The sequence below is a fragment of the Carassius carassius genome, chromosome 32 (assembly GCF_963082965.1).
Source record: "Carassius carassius chromosome 32, fCarCar2.1, whole genome shotgun sequence".
NCBI lineage: Eukaryota > Metazoa > Chordata > Actinopteri > Cypriniformes > Cyprinidae > Carassius > Carassius carassius.
In genome coordinates, this window is record NC_081786.1 from 5,677,981 (window position 1) to 5,700,553 (window position 22,573).

The window sequence follows — 22,573 nt, forward strand, 5'->3', positions numbered from 1 at the left end:
GAGCAGCATAGAGCGCCCTCTCGCGGCTGGAGACGGTAATGTTTTCTCTTGGTTCATGTCTCTTAGTTCATTTCTCTTAGTTCATGTCAAATTAATTTTGATAAATAAGTCGCACCTGACTATAAGTCGCAGGACCAGCCAAACTATGAAAAAAAGTGTGACTTATAATACGGAAAATACGGTACTTCCCTGTCTCATCTAAAACCCATTCTATTCTAAGAGGATATACAATATCTATATCAATATAAATAAAAGACAACAAAGGTCTGATACTGAATTCTGTATTTGTAATTTTGTTCAATGTGAATTCATAATAACTCAAAAATACATTCAGAACAGACCTTTCAGAAATATGTATGAATCAGGAAAATCAAGAAATAAAAAACAACAGGCACAGTACAACAAAAACCAAAGGGTGGTGCTATAACCCAACATAGAAAAGAACACTGAACTAATGACCAGAGCTGAAATGCACATTACAATCCAATTCTCCATATATAAATGACTCTTTAGACTGTAAATAGAGCAGCAAGATCACATCTTCCTAGAACACAATGAACAGTAAACAGCTGTTCAAAGAGCTGAGACTCGGAAAAAGTGTGATAACGTCTTGTTTATTCACTCCTAAAATACTTCAAATATCTGTATTTTATATAAGATGTTGCACAAGCAAGACCCTTTCAATATAAGCCACCAAAAATGGCAAACACAAACTGTTCCATATCATTAGTTTCTGAACACAGTGATGAGGCAGAAATGTAAAAAAACATGTAGGAAACCATTTGCTAGCCAGATATGGCATTACAAATAACTACACATCAGAACTGAAATGGAAAATTTCAGTATTTTCAACAAAATACAAAAGTCCCACATTTCATGGTAATAACTACACCAGTAATCATATTACTTTTTTTTTACCTGTTTGGTGTAATAATCTTTCAGATGGCGTTGCATTGAATATATACAATAAAACAACATCAACTTTCCTCACATTACACATATTCACAAACATGTCTGTTTTTAAACATCAAAAAAGGTATTTAAATCATGATATACTGTACAGAAAATGACACTATTAAACATATCCGACTGGTCAGACCTCAGGTAGATGAGGCATGTTTTATGGTGTATTTGCCTTTCTGAAGCTGTGAGATGTAGAGTTTTGACTTGCTCCCATCGACTCGTTTGAACCAGACTTCATCGTGATTGATTGTAGTTATTACAGCGCTGTTTGAAACAGAAGACGGGAAAAATAACTGACAAATGTGCTGCAAAATAATCAATATGAGCTTGGTAATTCAGGATCCCTCACCTCGTAGGATACTCGTCTTTCTTGTCAATACATATGGCTTGTCCACGACTGTACCATTCTCCGTCGTAAAACAAGCGTCCATCCTCCGAACGGGCATTGTGCTGGTGTTTTTCACTCTTTGAAGAGACTAGAGCAAATTTTGCAAGTTCTATTGTTACTAAAGACACAAAAAACAACTTAAACATTACATAATAAAGAACCTATAGGATAAGCTGAAGAGAGCTTAAAAGACCAACTGTAGTAATTAGTATTTAACTAATAAATAATGTAATATTATATTAGAAAAATAATATACTTCAATATAGTTATGAAAATAGTAGCACATAGAAATGATCTTACCATCAGTCTTTACTCTGTGAGGTCCTAATGTTGCCATGGCCTACAAGATATTAACATAAAACATCATTTCTTTTACAATAATAATTTCGTTATGTTTTTGACAGTCTAACCTTTCTAATAGCAGTCCAGTCTTCCAGTATATCCAGGTCTTGCAGCATGTAAACTATATATGGCCGTGCACATGTTAAGAAATGTACAAATGACAGACTTTAAGCAAATTCTGATTATAGGTATATGTACAACAGGTTGAAGTAAAGGATATCGGACACAACGACAGGCTTTTTCTTTTTCTCTGGACTGAAGGGATCTTTCTTCTTATTTTTTCTTGATTGTAACTCATCGTTCCAGAGCTCTGTAAAGGGAAATATGACAAAGATTGTATAAACAACTCAATAAAAAACTAAATTATTTGTGACTATTCACAATTTCAATACCTGAGGTAATATCTATACTGTGCCGGTCTTCCTCTAAACGTCTGATCTTCTCTTCTAATTCACTTTGCACCGTATCAAATAATAACAGTTTTTCACTCTAGAAGAGATCAAGTGAAACAAATTAGAATTGTATTTAATTTAGAAAGTTTGTTTAAATAGATGCATATATTAATGTGGTAACTGGCAGGCTTTTAGTGCTGTTAAGAGTATAAAACAGCTTGAAGTAATATAAATACTCCTGTATGGCTATGTTATGAAGACTCAACAAGACATTTCAGACATGCACCGTTGTTTAGGTGATATTTGTGATAGAAGACATCTGTAAAGCTCACCTCCCAGTGCTGGAACGCTGCTTGGGTTTCACAGTTGTATTTATTCTTCACGGATTCCAAGCACAATTCTCTGTAGATACCTACGCATGAATGTATTATTGCAACAATGAGACAATGCAAAATCAAAATCAAAGAACAATAATCCAATGTTCAGTTTGGACATCAGACCGACCAGCAACTTTAGTTCTAATCTGCATGTTCTCCTGAAGATTTGCAAGGGGTTCCAGGTACTCTGGTGCCTTTCCTGACATCACTTCCTGAAGTTTGGCATCAACTTGATTCAGTCTCTCTTTATATAACCTAAAGAAATTATGACCACTTAGTGACCAGTGTGGAAAAGTTTGTATATACTTGTAAATAACATATTCATAGACAGATTAAACACAAACAAGAGGATGGTACATACTGGTCTTTGAGGTCAGTGAACTGTTTTTCTAGATTAGTCATTTCGTCAATGCATTCCATCCTTCTTCTTTCACAGTCCTCATCGTCCATTTCTGTGAGTAAAAAATTGTTTCTTTTTTTATTCAAAGTAACAGTTTACCCAAAAATGAAGATTTGATGAATATTCGTTGATGAGTTTGTTTCTTCATCAAACCACATATGGAGAAACTTTGCATCACTTGCTTACCAATGGATCCTCTGCAGTGAATGGGTGCCGTCAGCATGAGAGTCAAGTCACAATTAATTAATAGTCTTGGGTCATATGGAAGATTTGTGAAAGACTTAGCAGCTGTTTGGATTCTCATTCTGACGGCACCCATTCACTGCATAGCAAATTATGTAATGAGAAATTTTCGCTCAAATGAAGAAACAAACCCTTCTACATACTGAATGGAATTTTTTTTTTCTAATTTGCATGGTTCTTGTATTGCAATTTTAAGTGCAATGCATATTAACATGTATCCATCTATTCCCATATATCTAACTAGTGAAAACCAAACGTCTCGCACCTGAACTTTCCCCATCTTCAGAGACAGACGAGCTCTCAGTATCCTCATCTTCTGAGCTGCTCCCCTCTTGCTCTGGGAAATCCACCTCCATCTCTTCATGGTTGCTCTCCTTCTTTTCTCTCGAATGCACTGGCATCCCTTCTTTTTTTAAACTTAGACTACCGACAAATCTACTTAACTAATTCTCACAAATCAATCTTTTATGCGAGCAGATGTGTTTACACGTCTAACGTTAGGTGTATCATGCTAACAAACGTTCAAATCCTGCAAATTACCAGTAACGTCAGTTGTCGATTAGTGTAGATATGATGGAAAGAAAACAGGCAGCTCTTGCTTATTAAATCGCTTGACCTATTTTATTACTTTAGCAAACTACAAAAAAACCCTATGTTTTGCTTTTTTAAACCCATGCCACCCTCTGAAAAGATGGGACGCTGGCGCGTAATGTGCGCTGTTGTAGCACTCTGGGGCTTGTAGTTTTTATGTTGACACCGATCCTTCCGGTACTATTGTTCTTAGTGGACTAAAGAACTACAGTTCCCCTTTGTCAGTCGTCCTGTGGAGAGCGTGTTTACGGCTGCAATTACAGGCTGTATAAACCGATGGACGACTGGATGAAATGATTGTGTTGTTTTAAATGTTGTATCAAGTAAACTTATAAAATCGAATTTATTATTAACCAGTTTTAACCAATTTCATTTTCAGACAATTTCACAATGCAACAATAATTCAGAATCTCCAAACATTATCATAATCTTATTTTTTATATTTTGCTTTATTAATTTATTCTCAAAAGTAATTATGTAACTCAAAATAAAATTTATAATATATAAAGAACACAAATACTTTTTCCTCCCTGTTTTGTAAAAATTAAACAATTAAGATAAAGTTGAAAGATTTATTGTGTTTTCATTGATTCATCAATTCATTAATTCATTATATAATATATCAATATACTAACTAATACAGAACAGTATCAGGGCAGGAAAACAGCTTACAATTATATCACTATTATCTTAAGATTATTAAAAACCTGGAACTTGTGTAGCATGCAAATGCAAATGCTTTTCCTCATGAACCAACAAAAATTAAAAAGAGGTTAAATTCAGAGGTTATTTCATTAAATAATTTATTTCACTCTGAAGTATATGTTATATTTAAGTTATACATGTAAGTATATGTTTAGATTTTTAAATATGTAATAAAACACCACAAAAAGAAAATGCTTATTTAGTATTTTATGCATTTTTTTTGGTCAACCTCTGTCTAGTCGGCAAGGTTTTTTTCAGTCTTGAAGAAATGAGCACAATAAATTTATACACTTTATGACATACAATGACAAACAGAAAATGGTATATTAATTAAAACAGCTTACATAAAAGAAATACATAATAAAACATGAATGCAAAAAACACATAGGCCAATAAACATATCTCATTACAATCGTATAGAAATGTCTTATACATTTTTATAATCATACTTAAAAATGAATTAATAGATATAGTTTATGATTGTATAATGTTTCTCTTGTGCTGTGGATTCGATGACGTCTGAGCGTTGAATGACTCTGGCCTCGATTAAGCTGTTTTTCATATCGCGTCGTCCGCCATGTTTTCAGATCTTCTTCAGAGAGGTGTGTGTAGTTCACAAGACACACACACAGAGGAGGGCTGGCTGCTCTTTTCTTTTGTCTGACCTCCTCTGCAAAAATGCACGCCTCACTTCTATTTCCTCTAGTTTCTTCACAACCCATAACACCTTTCGAGCCGTAAATCTGACAACCCCTTCCATGTTTGAGGGAAATTAACGGATGATTATCATCAGCTCTTCAAAACATCTCGGAATGTTCTCTAAAAAACCTCATGGAGATGTCAGGAAATCGACACAGAAAGTGCTGGACCCCAAGAAGGACGTGCTGACAAGATTGAAACATCTGAGAATCGTTATTGGTGAGAAATAACATTATTTGTACGTTACTCGTGTTATGGTCCCAGTATTGCCCTGCAGGGAGCTAACACGCTATACACAGGAGAATGAAGGCACCATCAGCAATGGGGTGTTTACCAGTATTTTATGTTTGAAAACATTTGACAATTTTTGACAGGGTTACCTTTAGAAGCGTGGCCAGGTATGCAGTGGTTTTATAGTATTTTGAGTTGATCTTTTGTATGGTTAAGTGTTTTTATGTCTTTGCTGTGGGTGTTGTTTTGATATGACACATGGATTGGTTTGTCAGTGAATCTGTTGAGAAGATGTTCTGCATGCACTTTTCACTTTTTTTTTTCTTTTTTTTATACTAACTAACTAACTATAGTTATTCAAATAAATAATTGTCATTCTCATGTTAGGTTTGTGTGTATGTATATATATGTTCTGCATGCACTTTTTTTACTTTTTTTTTTTTTACTAACTTTAATGGTTATTCAATTAAATAATTGACATTCCCTTGTTAGGCTTATTAACGTGTGTGTGTGTGTGTGTATATATATATATATATATATATATATATATATATATATATATATATATATATATATATATATATATATATATATATATATATATATATATATATATATATTAGTAATTAGTATTTTTTTTATTTAACTTACCCAATCGAAATTGAATAATTCACTCAGATTCACTGAGAATCAAATAATCATGATCAGAATGCAATGTGCATTCTGCAAATTGTAAACAATTATATTTACTCTTTTACACACATTTGCCCAAACATGCAATATGCCTAAATTAATAAGAAATTCAAATCTGGTATGAACAACGACTAATTGTTCAGAGATCTGAACTTATTGTTTTGAGAAATATAAAACAAAAAACCATTGTAGAACTGAGTCAGAGCAATTGGGAAAAACTGGAAATGTAGATTTGCAATCTCTCAATATCAACAAGAACTGTCAGGTTTGTGGTCTGTCATTCTTAAAACAATAAAGGTCAAATTGGCTGGAGATTAGAGATTAGTAGTCATGTTTTGGGTGGGGACAGCAAAGATACTGTTCTTCAGGACTGGGTGGGACGTCACAGAATAACAGAAATAAACCAGCACTTCCTTTGGGATTTGTCAAGGAAGTCAGAGAAGGAGTCTGTCTTAGGCCGGTTCCCTCAGATTCATGAGTTGTTTAGCTTTAAAGCTGCACTGACTTCCTGAATGTTGGACATGAGAATGGTTTATGTAACAAGGCAGATTCTTCAGTGAAGGTGTAGTGTCTGTGGTTAAAGAGTCCTGTTTGAGATGTTGGCCGACCCTGGAGTGGCTACTGTCCAATCACGACCCCATTTCCTGAATTGCTTTCTGTGGTGTTATCTGGCTTCCTGGTGCCATTGTGTAATGCTGATGATGGTTTAGAAATGAAAAACTATGTGATGTTGCTACGAACGGCAAGGAAAAGGTAAAAAGGGGAATTGTTAAAATGTCTGTGATTGTTTCATATAGTAACACTTGTGTAACATCAAATACTATGCGTTGATGTTGTAATGTGACTGATTAATTATTTTTAGAGGTGTATTATGTACATTATGGTAACATGATCCAGATATCGGTTTAATGTTGTATCACCATGTCCCAGCTGATTGATTCCACCCTGAATTTACAGCAATGGTGCATTTTTTATTATGTTTGGTCCATTTATTTTTTTCACTATAAAATGATAGACTCAACATTCATATATGAAACGCTATTCATTTCATGCATCCACTTATTGTGGCCTAAATAAGAGCCTGTGCACAACAGTTTTTGTGCATTTGGGGACCTGAGGAAGTGAAATGTAGCCTAAATAAATGGATTGGTGTGTTGGAAACACACTGTTTGAGATTTTAAGAACTACCTTTAACTTAATACAAGTGGGACTGTTTGAACTTGTGAATATAATGTGTATTTATGTGTGAAGTTCTGCATCTGTACATTAGCTTTTCTGTACAACAGATCAATCGGCATCCTTAGCATGCTGTCATTGAGAATTGCTGATGTGAACAACAGTGATATTTTATGTGAAGTCAGTCATTAAATGGGCTCTCAAAGGATTGCTGCACACTCAATAAGTTGTGAACTACCACAGATCTTAAGGTTGATTGATATAGATATTGAAATGAATGCATCACTGTTACTACGACGCATACTTGGGGTTAGAGATTTGAACAAACTAAAAAAGTACATGTAATTTGACCTGCACCATTTGTACAATGGATATTAAAGGTTTCTCATTAAGAAGAGTAATGTTATTGCTTTTCTAAGCAATTCAAATAATGATAAAAAAAATTCCATAGACTTCCATTCTTTTTACTTAGCATCCTGACATCAGAAGGATTGTATTTAGTTCTGCACCCTCATACATTGTGCGTACTTTGAAATTGACAGTTTGGGAACGTCTGTGGCGTCGTTCTTTTCATGGTGTTCAGTTCATCTTTAAAGATGAGGGCCATTATCTTTGAGTGATTCTAATACACCGTCAGGCACTTGGGCTCGCTGCTGTGTTCTATTTTAGACCACAAATATTTCCGACAGCCAGTGTAGCACCATCCGTTGGTCTGTTCTCTCTCATGTTGTGTAGTTTAAGCCAAAATTCCCCTCCGTCTGTCTGTTCTCAAAGATTATTGAAATACATCACAATCTGTAAAATTCGTAGGGCTCTGGTTCACTACAGCACTGTTAATCATTGTCAGTTTGAATAAGGGAAGGACATTGTGAGGATTTTTGTAACCGAGTACCCGAAGAGATCAAATTATTAATAAATCAAAGTTCAAATGGTTTCTAAAAAATAACTATTAATATATTATTAATAATGTTCATTTAGAAATATTATATTTTATTATAGCATTATTATTTTTGACATCCCTATATAATGCTGTTGTCAATTACTATAAAACAAACCAAAAACTAAAATAATTAATTATTTTATTAATGTGCATGTAAAAAAAAAAAAAATTTTGTTTTATTTGCACATCATTAATAATGCCCTTATAAATAGGGTGTTTTTGAAAGTGACATGAAAGAAATGCATTAGTAAAAACATCAGGTTTTGACAATGGCAAAAAAAAGTGCAATTCTGCATGCTTTCTTGTACAGTATGTTTCTCATGTTTCTGTTTTCTTTGTAATCTCTTTATAAAAGACAATCCTCATTCTGTGGGTTGCAGGCAAGAGTGAATCATTTTGTGAAGTTCAAACAGTATTTTTACTCTCTCAGTATTTCTAGCATGCCCAAAGTGATTTGCTGAACAAGTATGACTCCTCAACTGCTAATGCTGACTCCGTAATGGCATAAGTAACCCTTGGTCTGAATATTTATCAGAGTTTATCTGCACCAGGTCTCTGCATTGGCTCTGGTGTTCATGTTGGCTCCCAGATCTATAAACAGACTGGAGCGGGCACTTGACTGAGGTCTGAGCGTGCGACCAGAACCAGCTGCATTAGGGGTGATGAGTCGAGCTGGACTGCGTGGAGGAGCTTTAAAGTACAAATATTGACTTGTGTTGCTGGGCTGCGGCTTGCAATAGACATCAGCATCAGTAAAGAGACCTGCACACATCCTGATTTCTGAAAGAGACCAATCTGAAGCTGTTCGTGAAAAAGAGAGACAAAGCATAAAGGGGCATTTTACACTGTACACAATGACATCACGGGCCTAAAATTTGTTTCTCGAGATCTTGGGGATCTTTTGATCTATAATTTCACGCATAAATACAAGAAATTTGGTTTTTAGATTAATATAAAGTATGCATTTATTTTGCATGCTTCTCTTTATAAAACTAACATTTTAATTAAGCCACGCTTAAGATATTAAGCATGAGTTGGATCAGATAGTGAAGGAATGGCAGCAACAAGTGGGCATTTGAGTACGTTTGTAGTACAGATGATTTTCCCTTGCCACTGTTGTCTTTATCTTGTTTATTGGAGTTTGTAGGACATGTTTCTCTGCAAAACCACTGAGAGTCATATTTATTGTGAAAAGTGCTGCACAAATAAAATTGATATGAATCGAAATATTTATATCCATATGTATACATTAAAGATCACTCAGTCAACTAGACAATAAAAAATTCCAGATAATATTTTCATCATTTGCTTTATACAATGGAAGTATAAAAGCCAATTATTGTATTTTTAAACAACATGTTGGCTTATTATCTCTCTTAATAATATTTTTCTCACACACAGTATAATGGGCTGTTAAGTTATACATTAAAATATGTTTCTAGCTGCCTTTACATTTATTCAGTGGCTTCCACAGCAATGGGATTATCATATTTGGGGGTTCTTGGCATCCAAACATTTGTAAAGAAAAATAATGTATCAGAGAGTGTTTGTCAGTGCTGACTGACTGCACACTGAAATATTAGCAAAATAAAGTGCTTTCCAAGAAGTTTACATCTTACATTAATTATTTGAGACATGTTTTTTCCTTTTAAAACACCACCAAGAAAATCATTCAGTTTTAAATTGTACAACTCTACAAAAATGATTTCACAAAGAAAAAAAACATGTCCTAAAATCATTAGTTGATTCATTGTTTTTTGTTTTTTAGAAAATGCGGAGCCTGCTGAACTCAAACACCTCTTCGAGCAGAATTACTCCCACATCTACTATGTGTTCTTTGAAAACTTCGTCACCATCGAGGTTAACCTGAAACAGAAAGGTTTGTATCTATCACCCATCTCGTGAGAATGTTCTCTGCTCTGTTGTTTGATAGTTTAATGTTTTTCAGGTTTCGATTGTCTTGTTTTTCAGCTCACCTACACATTGTGTGCTCTCAGCAAACACGCAGTCAGAAGTCACAGTTTTAGTGAGCAAGTTTCCATGAAATGGCTTGTGATGAAAATTAGCCAGCCCCCAGTTAGCCATGTCCGGTCACACGGTCTCATTATAGTGCACAGAGAGTGCTATACACTGCACAGTTGCTCATTGAGTATTCAGAGAGCTGCTCACTGTCTTTGACCTCTCGTTTGATGTCTTAACATTTTGCCTTGTTCTGTTGCAGCTATGGTTCAGGTTGTTCAGATTGCTTGCTACAAGCATTTGTCCCAGTTTTTTCCCCCCATGTACTTTCTTTATAATTTCATTTTTTAGGTAGTTTGCCTTATTTTTGTAGGACACTCAAACAGGACAGGACAGAAAAGGTGAGAGAGGTGGAATGGGTTTCGTGCTTTGACTTTTGCCACTTACTTAATATGCGTTCTTGTCTTACTCTTTTTGTAAAAAGTAAAAACAGATATGTTATTATTCAGATAGTCGGCTAAAAACCTTGAGGGTTTAAGTTTAACCAACTTGTTCAGCAAGACTTTATTCAGACTGTTAGATAACTGTAGGAGGACCTAGCCTGCATTGAAAACATTTGCAATGAATTATGTTTTTGTTTTGTTTTTTTCATAGAGTAGGTTTTTAAAGTTGCAATGAAACGAAAGTAATGTCAGAAATGTTCTTCCCTTTTGTGATGACTATCTGAGTTAAATTGATTATTGTATTTATATACAATACTTTCTCTCTCTCTCTCTCTCTCTCTCTCTCTCTCTATATATATATATATATATATGAATGAATTGTGAAGACATGTAACTTGCATTTTGCCTCTTGTTTTTAATAATAATATAATTAAACACACACACACACATCTTTCAATAAAATTGATTAAAAATATTGTTTTGATCTCCTGGTCTTGATGCCACATGTTGAGTGTCCCATGTTTCCTGCAGAGATGCGTATTCCTTGTTTGTTGAACTATTAATAGCAGCCCTGTGGGTTTCTGTGATCCCTTGATGACGTTCAGTATGTTTTGTGTTCGTTTTACTTTTCCTACAGGTCACAAATCGCAAAGAGAAGAGCTTGATTCTATCCTTTTTATTTTTGAGGTAAGAAATATACATAATCATTGATGGCTATTTAAAAGCATTAGTTCAAGCTCATCAGCTTTGACTCCCATCTGGTGCAATATGAATGTTCGCACTGTTACGAGATCCACTAAGATCATGTTTACTGAGGAATCAGTAATGAGATCATTGATAAGAGAGATTGACGTGCACCTGACAGATAACTGTGAGTCTCTCACACAGAAAACAGGTGTTCATTACCACACCCTAAATGCTTCTTATGAGTCACGCTGTAACTTTTTCTTACCTGGTATGCCCCTATGGGCTGTTTGTAATGGTGAATGATGAGACAGGTGTGATTACCGTGTGGAGAGGAGCTATTGCAACATCCCAGCCTGTTGTCACAAGGAAGTCCAGTAATGCATGTTTGCACAAATCTGTTCATCTGTTATAAAATGTAAAAATATGCTACACTCACAACATTTTTTCTTCTCTTGTTACTACATTGATTGAGTTGTTTAAATGCATGTGCTAACATGATTACATATAGTCAAATTCATGTGCTTACCTTGTAGAAAATCCTACAGCTGTTACCAGAACGAATACAAGGAAGATGGCAGTTCCACAGCATAGGTGAACATTTCTACTTTTGTAAATGCTGCTGTTTAACAGTTATGGGTAGATACGGTTTTTAAAAGAAGTATCTTACTCTCACCAAGGGCCAAGGCTGCATTTATTTGATTGAAAATACTGTAGAAACTGTAATATTGTGAAACTTTTTTCTATTAGCAGCCATTACTCCACTTTTCAGTTTCACAAGATCATTCAGAGATCATTACAATATACTGATTTGACGCATAAGAAACATTTCTTATTATTATCAATGTTGAATATAGTTGTGCTGCTTAAATATATTTGTGGAACTGTTTTTTTTTTTTTATAATTCTTTGATAAATAGAAAGTTCAAAAGAAAAACATTTATTTGAGATCAAAATTTTTTTATAACATTATAAATGTCCTTACCGTCACTTTTGTCAATTCAATGCTTCCTTGCTGAAGTAAAAGTGCTAATTTAAAAAGAAATATATATATTAGTCTTCCTGACCCCAAACTTTTGAACGGTAGTGTAAATGGAGTGTAGCTTTGGACTAATGAGCTTTCACTATAAAAAAAAAAAAAAACCTGAAACCAAGTCACATAAAGATAGGGCAAAAATCTTATTTTCACATGGAAGAGATCTGATGGTGATACTTTGTGCCTGGTTGGGGTGGTCTTCATATCATACCGTATTTTTCGGACTATAAGTCACACCTGAGTATAAGTCGCACCAGTCCAAAAATACGTCATGATGAGGATAAAAACATATATAAGTCGCACTGGACTATAAGTCGCATTTATTTAAAACCAAGAACCAAGAGAAAACATTACCGCTTACAGCCACAAGGGGGCGCCCTATGCTGCTCAGTGGTAGACTACAGGAGCAGTGAGGAGCATATAGCGCCATCTGGTGGCTGTAGACAGTAATGTTTTCTCTTGGTTCATTTCTCTCAGTTCATGTCAAATTAATTTTGATAAATAAGTCGCACCTGACTATAAGTCGCAGGACCAGCCAAACTATGAAAAAAAGTGCGACTTATAGTCCGGAAAATACGGTATATTGTCCGGTGGTCTCTCCTTTTCCTCTGCTCTAAAGTCTTTTAGCAGAAGGATACACAGACCACCAAGATAAACACAGAGAATGCCAAGGACCTGGTGCTCAGAAACACCCAGATCTGACCGAGAACTCTGACATTACAGTCCTTCATCAGTGAGATAAACAATATGTGACCATAACAATAACATGAAGGATTTTCAGATTTATTTTACTTTGCTCTTTTCTTAATAAACCCACATTCCATACAATCAGATAAACATCACTGACAGATTATAAGCAAAGAGACCAGAGCAAACATGTTTTCCAGAATGATCTAGTAAGCCAGCTCATTTATAAACTATAAATTTGTTCCTCAGATTAAACTACTGTGTTGCTTCATAGGTCTCATTCTGAAGAAACTGCTACACACTGGAAACTCCCTAAAGGTATTAAATGTCTAAATAATTACATAACTTACATTATATAAAAGGTCAAAATCTCAGTAAACATGGTCATTGTATGAGTGATTATTCTTTTGTTTTTAATTTTAAATAAATATTTTGAAGTCCTTATTTTCTTAAATGGTTTTGTCTTAGAGTGTATAATTATTCAGTAAATGTTAAGTTTATTTATTTTGCCCACATAACCAAGGTTGTGAAGGCTGCCAAAAATCATTTTAACCAATAATGTGGTTGTATGTGTGGTGTATAGATCCGGAGGGAAGGGGTGCGTCTCTTCCTTCTGTGGATGCAGGCTCTGCAGCACAACGCTCTGAGAGAGCAGCTCTGGATCTTCGCCTGTCTAATCCCAGGATTCCCTGCACCACAGTCCGAGCTAGGCCCTCGAACACTGGATAATCTGATCAGCCCTCCTCTTAACCTTCAGGAGCGTGAGGGTTTGTTTGCAGTCTCTTTTTGCAGTCTTATTGTGTGCTTTTGTCTTTTTTTTCTAGTTTTAATTTTTTTGTTGTTGTTGTTATTTAATTATGAATTTAGTTTTATGTTTGCATGTAGAGGAGCTGTTTCAACATCCCAGATGTTGTTATTTAATTATAATTTTAGTACTTATTGTCTGTTAGTTGCCAAAGCAATGTTTCTAATATTCATTTATATTTTTAACAACAGGTTGATTTACATCAGATTGATAGCAATTAACAAATTATTTGTAATTGTTTTAGTTGTTTAGTTGTTAATAAATAACAAAACTGTCTCATTGTTGTGATACCATAACCGCAACTACTTCTGAATTACTCAGTTGTGCAGTTTAGCTTCAGTTAATGTTTTGTGTGGACTGTGCAGGAAGATTTGTATTAAGTATTTTCAAGGTAAACATATTGTTGTCCATTTCTGCAGCTCAAGTGACCCCGGAGGAGATCAGTCCCCTGGTGCCGCCCCAGTCAGGAGACAAATCCCAGGAAGATCTAACTGGCTACTTCCTGGAGGCTCTACTAAAATACATGGTAAACCAGGTACTCCCCTCCTCCTACTAACACTGCTGATGCTAACAAGGCTGGCGCAGACCCAATGCTACAGCTGCGGAAACCAAACTTACATGCCACTGACCCCAGATCTGCATGCATTTGATGCCAGATACCTCTGCTGCAGCGATGTGTTTCCCTGGCGCTGTAACGGCTGCTCTGCTTCACACCCTCCCTATCATAAACAACAGCACCATGCACTGCCTGCCATCACCAACCCCAGTGTCCTCCACCAAACACAAACAGGCTCTTTTGTCCCAGCTGCTATGTATGTGCTCAGCTTTCCATGTGTGTTCTGTCTCCCTACAGGCCAAAAGTCTAGAATGGAAGTGCAAGGAGAACCACGAGAAGGGGTTTGCCTTCTTGTTCGCCAATTTCAAAAAGTATTACCTGCCCCATATCTTCCCCAACTTCTCCAAGGAGACCAGTTTGTACAATCCAATCCTGGGTAAGAGATAATGATCATTCGTTTTTGTCAAAGCAAACCTAATTTTTATTTCTCCTTGTTTTGAGGAAATATTTATCCAGTTATAACTCCTCAGGATGATAAGGTGTCTCATTTGGATTTGTGTCCTGTTTTATAAAAGAGGTTCCACCCATGAGACCAAAGCCTTACTACATAGTTGTAAAAAGAGACCCAGAGACCAATGAAGCCCTGTACTGCACTAAAGAGAACTTCCTCAATGCCAGAGTCATATTTATCCGCTGGCTGGTCTCCTTCTGGCTGGAGCCGCGGTCAAACACAGGAACACACATCCCTGGCATGGAAGGAGAAAACGTGCCAAAGAACATCCAGGTAGCAACACACAGATCTTCACATGTATGATGCTGTAATGGTTTTAATGTAGTTTTAGGGTTGGTGGTACTTTCAAAAGGGATAGTTAATCCAAAAATGAAAATCTACAGGTTATCAAAGCTTCCATAAGGTCCATAAAGGCATTGTAAAACAAATCCTAATGAATCAAGCACTTTAGTCCAAGACTTGTGAAGAGATACATTTACTTCATGTGATGAATAGATTTAAAGGGATCGTTCATCCAAAATTCTGTTATTAATTACTCAACCTCATGTTGTTCCAAACCTGTAAGACCTTCGGAACACAAATGAAGATATTTTGATGAATTCTGAGAGCTCTCTGTCCCTCCCATAGACAGCATTGTAATTAACACGAACAAGAAACATAGCAAGAACATTGTTAAAATAATCCATGTGACATCAGTGGTTCAACCATAATTGTACGAAGCTACGAAAATACTTGTTGTGCACAAAGAAAACAAAATAATGACTTTATTCAACAGTTCGTCCAATCCATGTCAACCTATAGCACCATTTTGGAGAGTATCACATACATAAACAACGTATGCTGTTCTGTGTCAGCAGCACTGTAAGCAGATACACTGTTTACGTTGTTTAAACTTTGATCTGAATGTAAACAACTTATTAACATACATACGTTGCATATGTTGTTTACGTATGTGATACTCTCACGATAGGGTGATGCAGAGGAAGAGTCTTATTGTTTGAAATGACATGAGGGTGAGTAAATGATGAAAGAATTTTCATTTTTGGATGAACCAACCCCTCTAAGGTCTGGACTGGTAACAAGAGGTTTTAGTTTAAAGTCTTGCTACACAGTTACAGATTTAACCCCAGGTAGCTCCTAGTGTCTCAACACCATTGAATAAGCTGAATGTTTTTACAATGCTGCTTCTGTTTCAGAGAGCGGCGGCAGGCCTGGCTGCCCGAGGTGAGGATGGCGGCCCCAGACAAGATGGTCTGGATGGAGGTGGAACTGGCGAACCGGAGCAGTCCCACTCTAACACCAGCACCCTGACGGAGAGAGAGCCCAGCTCCTCCAGCCTCTGCAGCATGGACGAAGAACACCTCACCGACATTGAGGTGGTGCGCCGGGTCCTGTGCTCCTCTAGAACCAATGTCAACTTTATCACTGAAATCTTTCGACAGGTAATTCTATATCATTGAAAGAGGAAGAAGTCTGGCACATTTTGAAGAAGTTGCATTGAGAGACGTTGATTGTTCTGATCAGGGACTTCTTTGTCCTAAGGTGATTGGAGTTCACAAAGAGGAAATGCTGTGTGAGAATTGTTAAACATGAATAAGGATAGTAATGGCCCATATTATGAAGATCTCAAAGTCCCTATTCAGAATGGTGCACTTGATGTGTACAAAGGTTTTTTAGTGCGACCTCTTTAGTCACTGATACCTCTAAGTATATACTATCTGTACACTGATTCTGTCTGTGAATATAAGACTGTATTATATTTTTGCAGGCGTTTCTGCTCCCCATGTGTGAGGCCGCAGCCATGCGTAAGGTGGTGCGAGTGTATCAAGAGTGGATCTCTCTGCAGGATAAGCCTGTGTTTATGAGAGAGCCAGAGGAAGACCGATTCACAGGCCAGCCGGACTCCACCCACGAGCAGAGAACTGATAAAGAAGAGGAGGTAGGTGTCTCTGAAGTTGACAACAGAGGAACGCCAAGGTGGTTATTACACACTGAGTCAGCCTGCACAACAGCTTGGACCCTGTTTTTTTGCATCAGGCATAACAGTGGTGGTATTGGCTGTATTGGTGGTATTGGTATAAAATTATAATAATAATATTTGTAAGAATATTTTTTTTTTATAAAACAGATAAAACAGCAAATGTTTCTATATTGACTATCTAAGCAATTGTCTGTTATTAATTCGGTACTGCTGTTGTTTAAACACCAGTCATCAATGTCTGTTCTGTTTTGTGTGTAGGATATTGGGCTCACGGTGTCCGTTCACAATCGAAACCCTAATTGGTGTAGTAGGAATTCTTGGAGTAAATCCTCTGATTCTGTGGAATTGGAGTATAATGTCCATGCTGGTGTCCAGGCCACACTACAGGTAAGTTTAGGTGTTGGTGCTGCTGATTTACGATCTAGACTGGAAACCAAATGATTGTTGGTTGTAGATTGTAGGTTCAAACCCTGTGAAAATAGTTGACTCCTTCCATCTCAGTTCACCACTACAGTCTTTTTTTATTTTTTATACAGGTTTTCATCACCAACTCCTCCAACGTCTTCCTTCTGGAGGCAGCCAATGAGCTGAAGTCACTTTTGGAAGAGCAGGTTGACATGTGCAAACGTGTGCTCAATATATACCGCAGTCTGGTCATGCATGAAACCATGAACCAGAAGACCTGGTATGACCATGACACTGCACTTCATTACTTGGGTATCCGTTGTCTGCTTGTAATATCTGCTCAAACCTGATTGTATTTGTGTCTGTCACAGGGAGCAGATCTTGCTGGTGTTGCTGAGGGTAACTGAGTGTGTGATGAAGAGGCCTCCATCTATTATGCCTTATGGGAAGAAGAGTAACACTTTATCGGGCCGTTTGGCTGGGGCCGTTTTTCAGGTACCACCCCACTACAATACCACAGCAGTTAGCTTAAAAATAAAAATTATAAATATTAAAACTTAATTAACTATGAACTTTCTGGTTCATATGTTGAAGTGTCTGATGTAGTCTTCCTGTTCAGACTCTGATTGTGGCCTGGATCAAAGGGAATCTGAATGTGTACATCTCTCGGGAGCTGTGGGACGACCTGCTGTCTGTACTCTCATCTCTCACCTGCTGGGAGGAGCTGGTCACTGAGTGGTCCCTCACCATGGAGACACTTACCAAGGTACTAGCACGCAACCTTTACAGCCTGGACCTGAACGAGCTGCCCCTGGACAAGCTCAGTGAGCAGAAACAGAAAAAACACAAAGGCAAAGGTGAGTTTCTACAAAAATACAAAATCACAATGAATACTTTTAATGCTTGCACACAGACGAAGGTAGTTGCACAACATGCCAACTTAAGCTCTCATACCAGCTTCACTATCATACGTATACATGATATAGTTGTCCCTGCTACCTCTAGGTGGCGCCCACGAGTGCCAGAAAATCACTGTGGATAGGTCGTTCTCCAAAGGCTGGAGTCGAGACCCACCAGGCCAGGCTGCTGTCATGAGACAGCGCAGCGCTACCACTGCTGGCTCACCAGGCATCGAGAAGGCCAGAAGCATCGTCAGACAGAAGACAGTGGGTGAGTGTGCTTCAAACACTTCTTGTCCTCTCTTCCTGTCAGTTTAAACTTATTTTAGGTTGTTTCAAATGGTGCAACCTTTGCTTATGTTTTTATCTGCATTACTCTGTGAGCCTGGTTCAGAAAGACAAAGATGAGCAAAGATGTAGATATTTACAAGGAGAGAGCATGATTGTGTTAAACAATGTCCTTTGAGGTGTAGTCACATTAGTGTAATTTCGGCAAAAGTTTGTGGGCAAAAATGTCTGTTGTCAATAGTATCGAGATGTATGAAGCACCTCATAAGCAGAAATCACTTTTAAACCAAGAAGCTTTTCAACATGATCCGAATAGTTCTTTCACGTAACCAACTTGAACCTAGTGCGAAAATATTTCATCCTAAAACGATATTCCAGATCGAGTGGATTTCTATTGAAATGACTGGATTTCGCAAAGTATGATAAATGTGACTGCACAGATTGCATCATACTTGGCATGCATTTTTTTTTTGTCAGTATTACACTTGTTTTAGTGTATTATGATAGTGTAATGTAATACAATTGCTTTTGATACCCTATACTCTATTGCATACTTTGTCCGTTAGCTTCTAGTTAAACTCCTTACTGTAAAATTCACTATTACTACTGCTATTATGGCTATACTTACAACATTGTGAAGCTGAATAACTCACAAACTCCTTTTTTATAGTACAAGGACTGTGGGTAATATTAACCTATAAAGCATGGACTGATGTACAATAAAGCACTACTGCTCAAAGGTTTGGGGTTACTAAGATTTTAAAATGTTTTTGAAAGAAGTCTCTTATTTTCCAGTATAATACATTTTAAAATGTAATTTATTCCTGTGATGGCAAAGCTGAAATTAACAGTGTCACATGATCCGTCAGAAATCATTTTAATATGCTGATTTGCTGCTTAAGAAAGATTTCTTATTATTCTCAATGTTAAACACAGTTGTGCTGCTTAATATTTTTGTAATAAATTTTTTCAGGCTGATAAAGACAAAGTCCAAAAAAACAGCATTTGTTTGAAATAGAAATATTTTGTTATAATAACAGTGTCTTTAACGTTCTGATTAACTTGATGAGCCCTTACTGAATCAAAGTATTTTATTCAGTTAATTTTTAATTTTTTTTTTTACTGATCCCAGACTTTTGAACAGTTGTGTGTACTGCATTGCATCTTGGTGCTTTTACATACTATTTTCAACACCGTGTGATGATATAAATTCATATTTTGTAATATTAATACCTTAATACAGTGGTTTTCAACCTGTGGGCCGGTGGTATTGCTGGTGGGCCGCCAGTTACTCAATTACTATTACAAGAAATAATAATATTGTTTTATATATATATATATATATATATATATATATATGTAAAAATGTCTAAGTCATAACATAATAACATCATTTCATATATATATATATATATATATATATATATATATATATATATATATATAATTAAATAACAAAACACTGACCTCCCGCAGTAGCCTATGCTATCCGATCCAATCAGACTGAACCGACTGGGCATATGCCTTACTCCAGGTTCACACACTGTCTGTGATGCGTATTTTTTCCGAGCCCATGTTGAGGGATCAGAGCGTTCACAATGCACACGGTAAAAGGCTAGAAATAAAAACGTGCGAAAATAATTAATATCTAGCACATGAGCATAGAGAGAGTTGTCAGTGCACAGGACGCAGTTTAAGTGAGAGGAGACAGTTTTAAGTGCACGCACTCTCTCCGGGCAGAGCAGCGTGTATCTGAGCAAGCACGTCTGGTTTTGTGACAGAGCAAAGGAAATCTGCGTGTGAACAGAGAGATTCGCGCTCGTGCATTATTTTAATGTGCTTTCACGTTACAATAATGCGCTCTCGCTGCTGCTTCTGCATCGCATACACGTACTGTATACTCACTGCAAACAGAGTACGTGTGAACCTGTATAATGTAAAACAAATCTATTTCAACACCTGAGGCACCGCTACAATTACTGAGCTCCATGAAAAATGCATGGCAAAAAAAGAAAAAAAAAAGTCCCTGGACATGGGATTTATTTATTTATTTTTTTTGCCATAAGTCTAGAAATTTTATTACACCATTACTATAGTGATTATTTTGACTTATGTCTGTTCTAGAGACGTCACAACTTTTTGATAAAGCTCTAATTGGTTTTCTTTTTGGAAATATGTTTCAAATTCATCCTGAATGCATTAATGACTGTAAAGCATATCTGTGTGTCAAAATCGTTATTTAAAAACGAAATCGCAAAATTGATCAAAGAAATCACGATAGTTTTTTTTTTTTTGTCCATAATGCACAGCCCTAGTTCATTCAACAAAGACAGTTAACAATCTAGCTTCTGAGTACTAAGTTATTAACAAACCATAGCGGGGTCAGTTCATTTTTTTGCAGTGGGCCGCGCAAACGTGTGTGGTTGTGTGGGCCGCGAGTTGAAAAAGGTTGGGAACCACTGCCTTAATATATGTCACCTAACACCTAATCTAGCTGACTACATAGTGCACATAGTTTGTAAATGGGAGTGCAGACTTAGGCTAAAAAAAAACACTGTCATGTGACTTATCCAAAACAAGATGGAATGATTTTAACATGTCATGTTTCTCCCATACACTTCACAATCTAGATATACCAGTGACATGATGTTCATGTGTATGTCAGTGCTGATCTGATATGCACAGATAAGGTCACTTCTTTACCTCTTGTTTGCAATGCTCACTGCTTTCTGCCATCACTTTCTCTTTTTCTCTCTCTCTCCATCATGTCTTTCTCTTCCCTAACTTCTCCCGTGTCCCTCCATCACTTCTTATCTCTCTTTGTCCCATTTCCCTTTCTCCCTCACACTCTCCATCTTCTTGTCGTTCTTCTCTTTTTCTCTTCCCGGGTGTGTGCGCGGTCTGTAGCTCTGCGTAGTTGCTCTACGGGGGACAGTCTGCTGTCCTCAGCCTTTATCCGCAGTGCTAAAAGCGCACCTGTCCTGATCCACCCCGTACACCCTCTTCTGCCTGATTCTGTCCTCACTCCCCTAGCTGACGAGCTGTCAGGTAGAGCCCTCTACGCCTGTATCGGCACTCTCGCCTCTGACTGCGTCCCGGCCTATGGATGTGCATGTATATGTATGTGTGCTACACTTCCTCTAGTTAGCGCCCCCTGCCTGTCTGTTTTATGTGTAGTATAGTCATTTTAATTTAATAGAACTGAATGAGTGTTTTGTGTGTTTAATGTGCAATATTTCCTTCTCATTCATCGTTGCTTTAAAGCCTCATGCATTGATGCAAATGCTTTCTGACAGGATGAATGTTTTGGTCACATTTATCCACAAATTCATATTTTGACGAAATAAAAAAATAAATGTAATACTACTTTTACCATTATATTTTCCCATCTGGATTCATTTTATTTTTTTATTATTAGTTTTTTGGCTAGAAAATACAATAAAAAAAATTAAGTTTTACTATACGGTACAATTTGTTTAAAAATAGTTAATTTAGTAGTCATCAAACTTAACAATAAATATATATATTTATTTTTTTACATATATTAGTCTAGTTTAATGGTCATTTCTTAATATACCCTTTTAATTGTTCAGAGTACATGAATGTTAATTCATTAGTTAAACTTAAATTAAACACCTATTAATAGGTGTGGAAATTAGCATTTACAGCTTATAATAATGCAAGTTAAGGGTTGTTCTTTGTTAGTTTGGGGTGGAACATGACCCAGACATTTCTTTGTGTGCACTTCACCCAACAGAACTATTGAGTCCTGCATGTGTGTGTTTGTGTCTGTACTGGTTTCTTTTCCTCGTCTTGAAAATCTACAGTATTATCCTTCTTGCATCACCATTCATCCAGTATAATCCCTCTTCACACCCAGAACGTTTGAGAAAAATACCCTCTACAGCATTTACCTTTTTCTGCATTTCATGATCATAATATATATCTAGAACAACTGAGAGAATGTCAAAATAGAAGCATTCATTTATGTTTCTTTTAAAGAGATTTGCTTTATTTTTGCTTGTGATCTTATATGTTTAATTTACCCTTTGAGGTTAATTTAAAAATTTCAGTAGATTTAATTGTATGTAATGTATGCATGTGGTTTTGCATGTAAAATGTAGCCACTGTGGATCATTTAATATGATAACACTTTCTAGGTCTTTTCATCACCTCTTAG

General features: G+C 36.4%; 2 protein-coding genes across 10 annotated transcripts in view; one reads left to right on the plus strand and one right to left on the minus strand.

The window, feature by feature from the left end:
* Positions 1-267: 267 nt before the first annotated feature.
* Positions 268-3,827, minus strand: LOC132113173 (breast cancer metastasis-suppressor 1-like protein-A). Its single transcript, XM_059520994.1, has 10 exons — positions 3,371-3,827; positions 2,824-2,914; positions 2,590-2,717; positions 2,418-2,497; positions 2,086-2,182; positions 1,914-2,003; positions 1,762-1,826; positions 1,652-1,691; positions 1,313-1,439; positions 268-1,227 (listed from the first exon to the last, which is right to left on the minus strand). Exons 1-10 carry the CDS (start codon positions 3,504-3,506, stop codon positions 1,101-1,103), a joined length of 981 nt encoding a protein of 326 aa, XP_059376977.1. The 5' UTR covers positions 3,507-3,827; the 3' UTR covers positions 268-1,100.
* Positions 3,828-4,985: 1,158 nt separating this feature from the next.
* ralgapa1 (Ral GTPase activating protein catalytic subunit alpha 1) overlaps positions 4,986-22,573 on the plus strand; it is a 66,155-nt gene continuing 48,567 nt past the window's right edge. For 3 of the 9 annotated variants that reach the window (XM_059519990.1, XM_059519995.1, XM_059519992.1), the window contains exons 1-17: positions 4,987-5,319; positions 9,909-10,019; positions 11,180-11,229; positions 11,763-11,820; positions 13,223-13,266; positions 13,532-13,715; positions 14,173-14,288; positions 14,607-14,745; positions 14,885-15,093; positions 16,017-16,262; positions 16,589-16,759; positions 17,060-17,188; positions 17,338-17,486; positions 17,578-17,701; positions 17,826-18,063; positions 18,212-18,376; positions 21,301-21,441. In XM_059519990.1, the coding sequence (XP_059375973.1) occupies positions 5,181-5,319; positions 9,909-10,019; positions 11,180-11,229; positions 11,763-11,820; positions 13,223-13,266; positions 13,532-13,715; positions 14,173-14,288; positions 14,607-14,745; positions 14,885-15,093; positions 16,017-16,262; positions 16,589-16,759; positions 17,060-17,188; positions 17,338-17,486; positions 17,578-17,701; positions 17,826-18,063; positions 18,212-18,376; positions 21,301-21,441 (2,413 nt within the window). In that variant the 5' untranslated portion in view covers positions 4,987-5,180. Of the gene's footprint in view, positions 5,320-9,908; positions 10,020-11,179; positions 11,230-11,762; positions 11,821-13,222; positions 13,267-13,531; positions 13,716-14,172; positions 14,289-14,606; positions 14,746-14,884; positions 15,094-16,016; positions 16,263-16,588; positions 16,760-17,059; positions 17,189-17,337; positions 17,487-17,577; positions 17,702-17,825; positions 18,064-18,211; positions 18,377-21,300; positions 21,442-22,573 lie in introns of all 9 variants that reach the window. The other 6 variants (XR_009424965.1, XM_059519993.1, XM_059519994.1 and 3 more) reach the window with 4 other exon arrangements.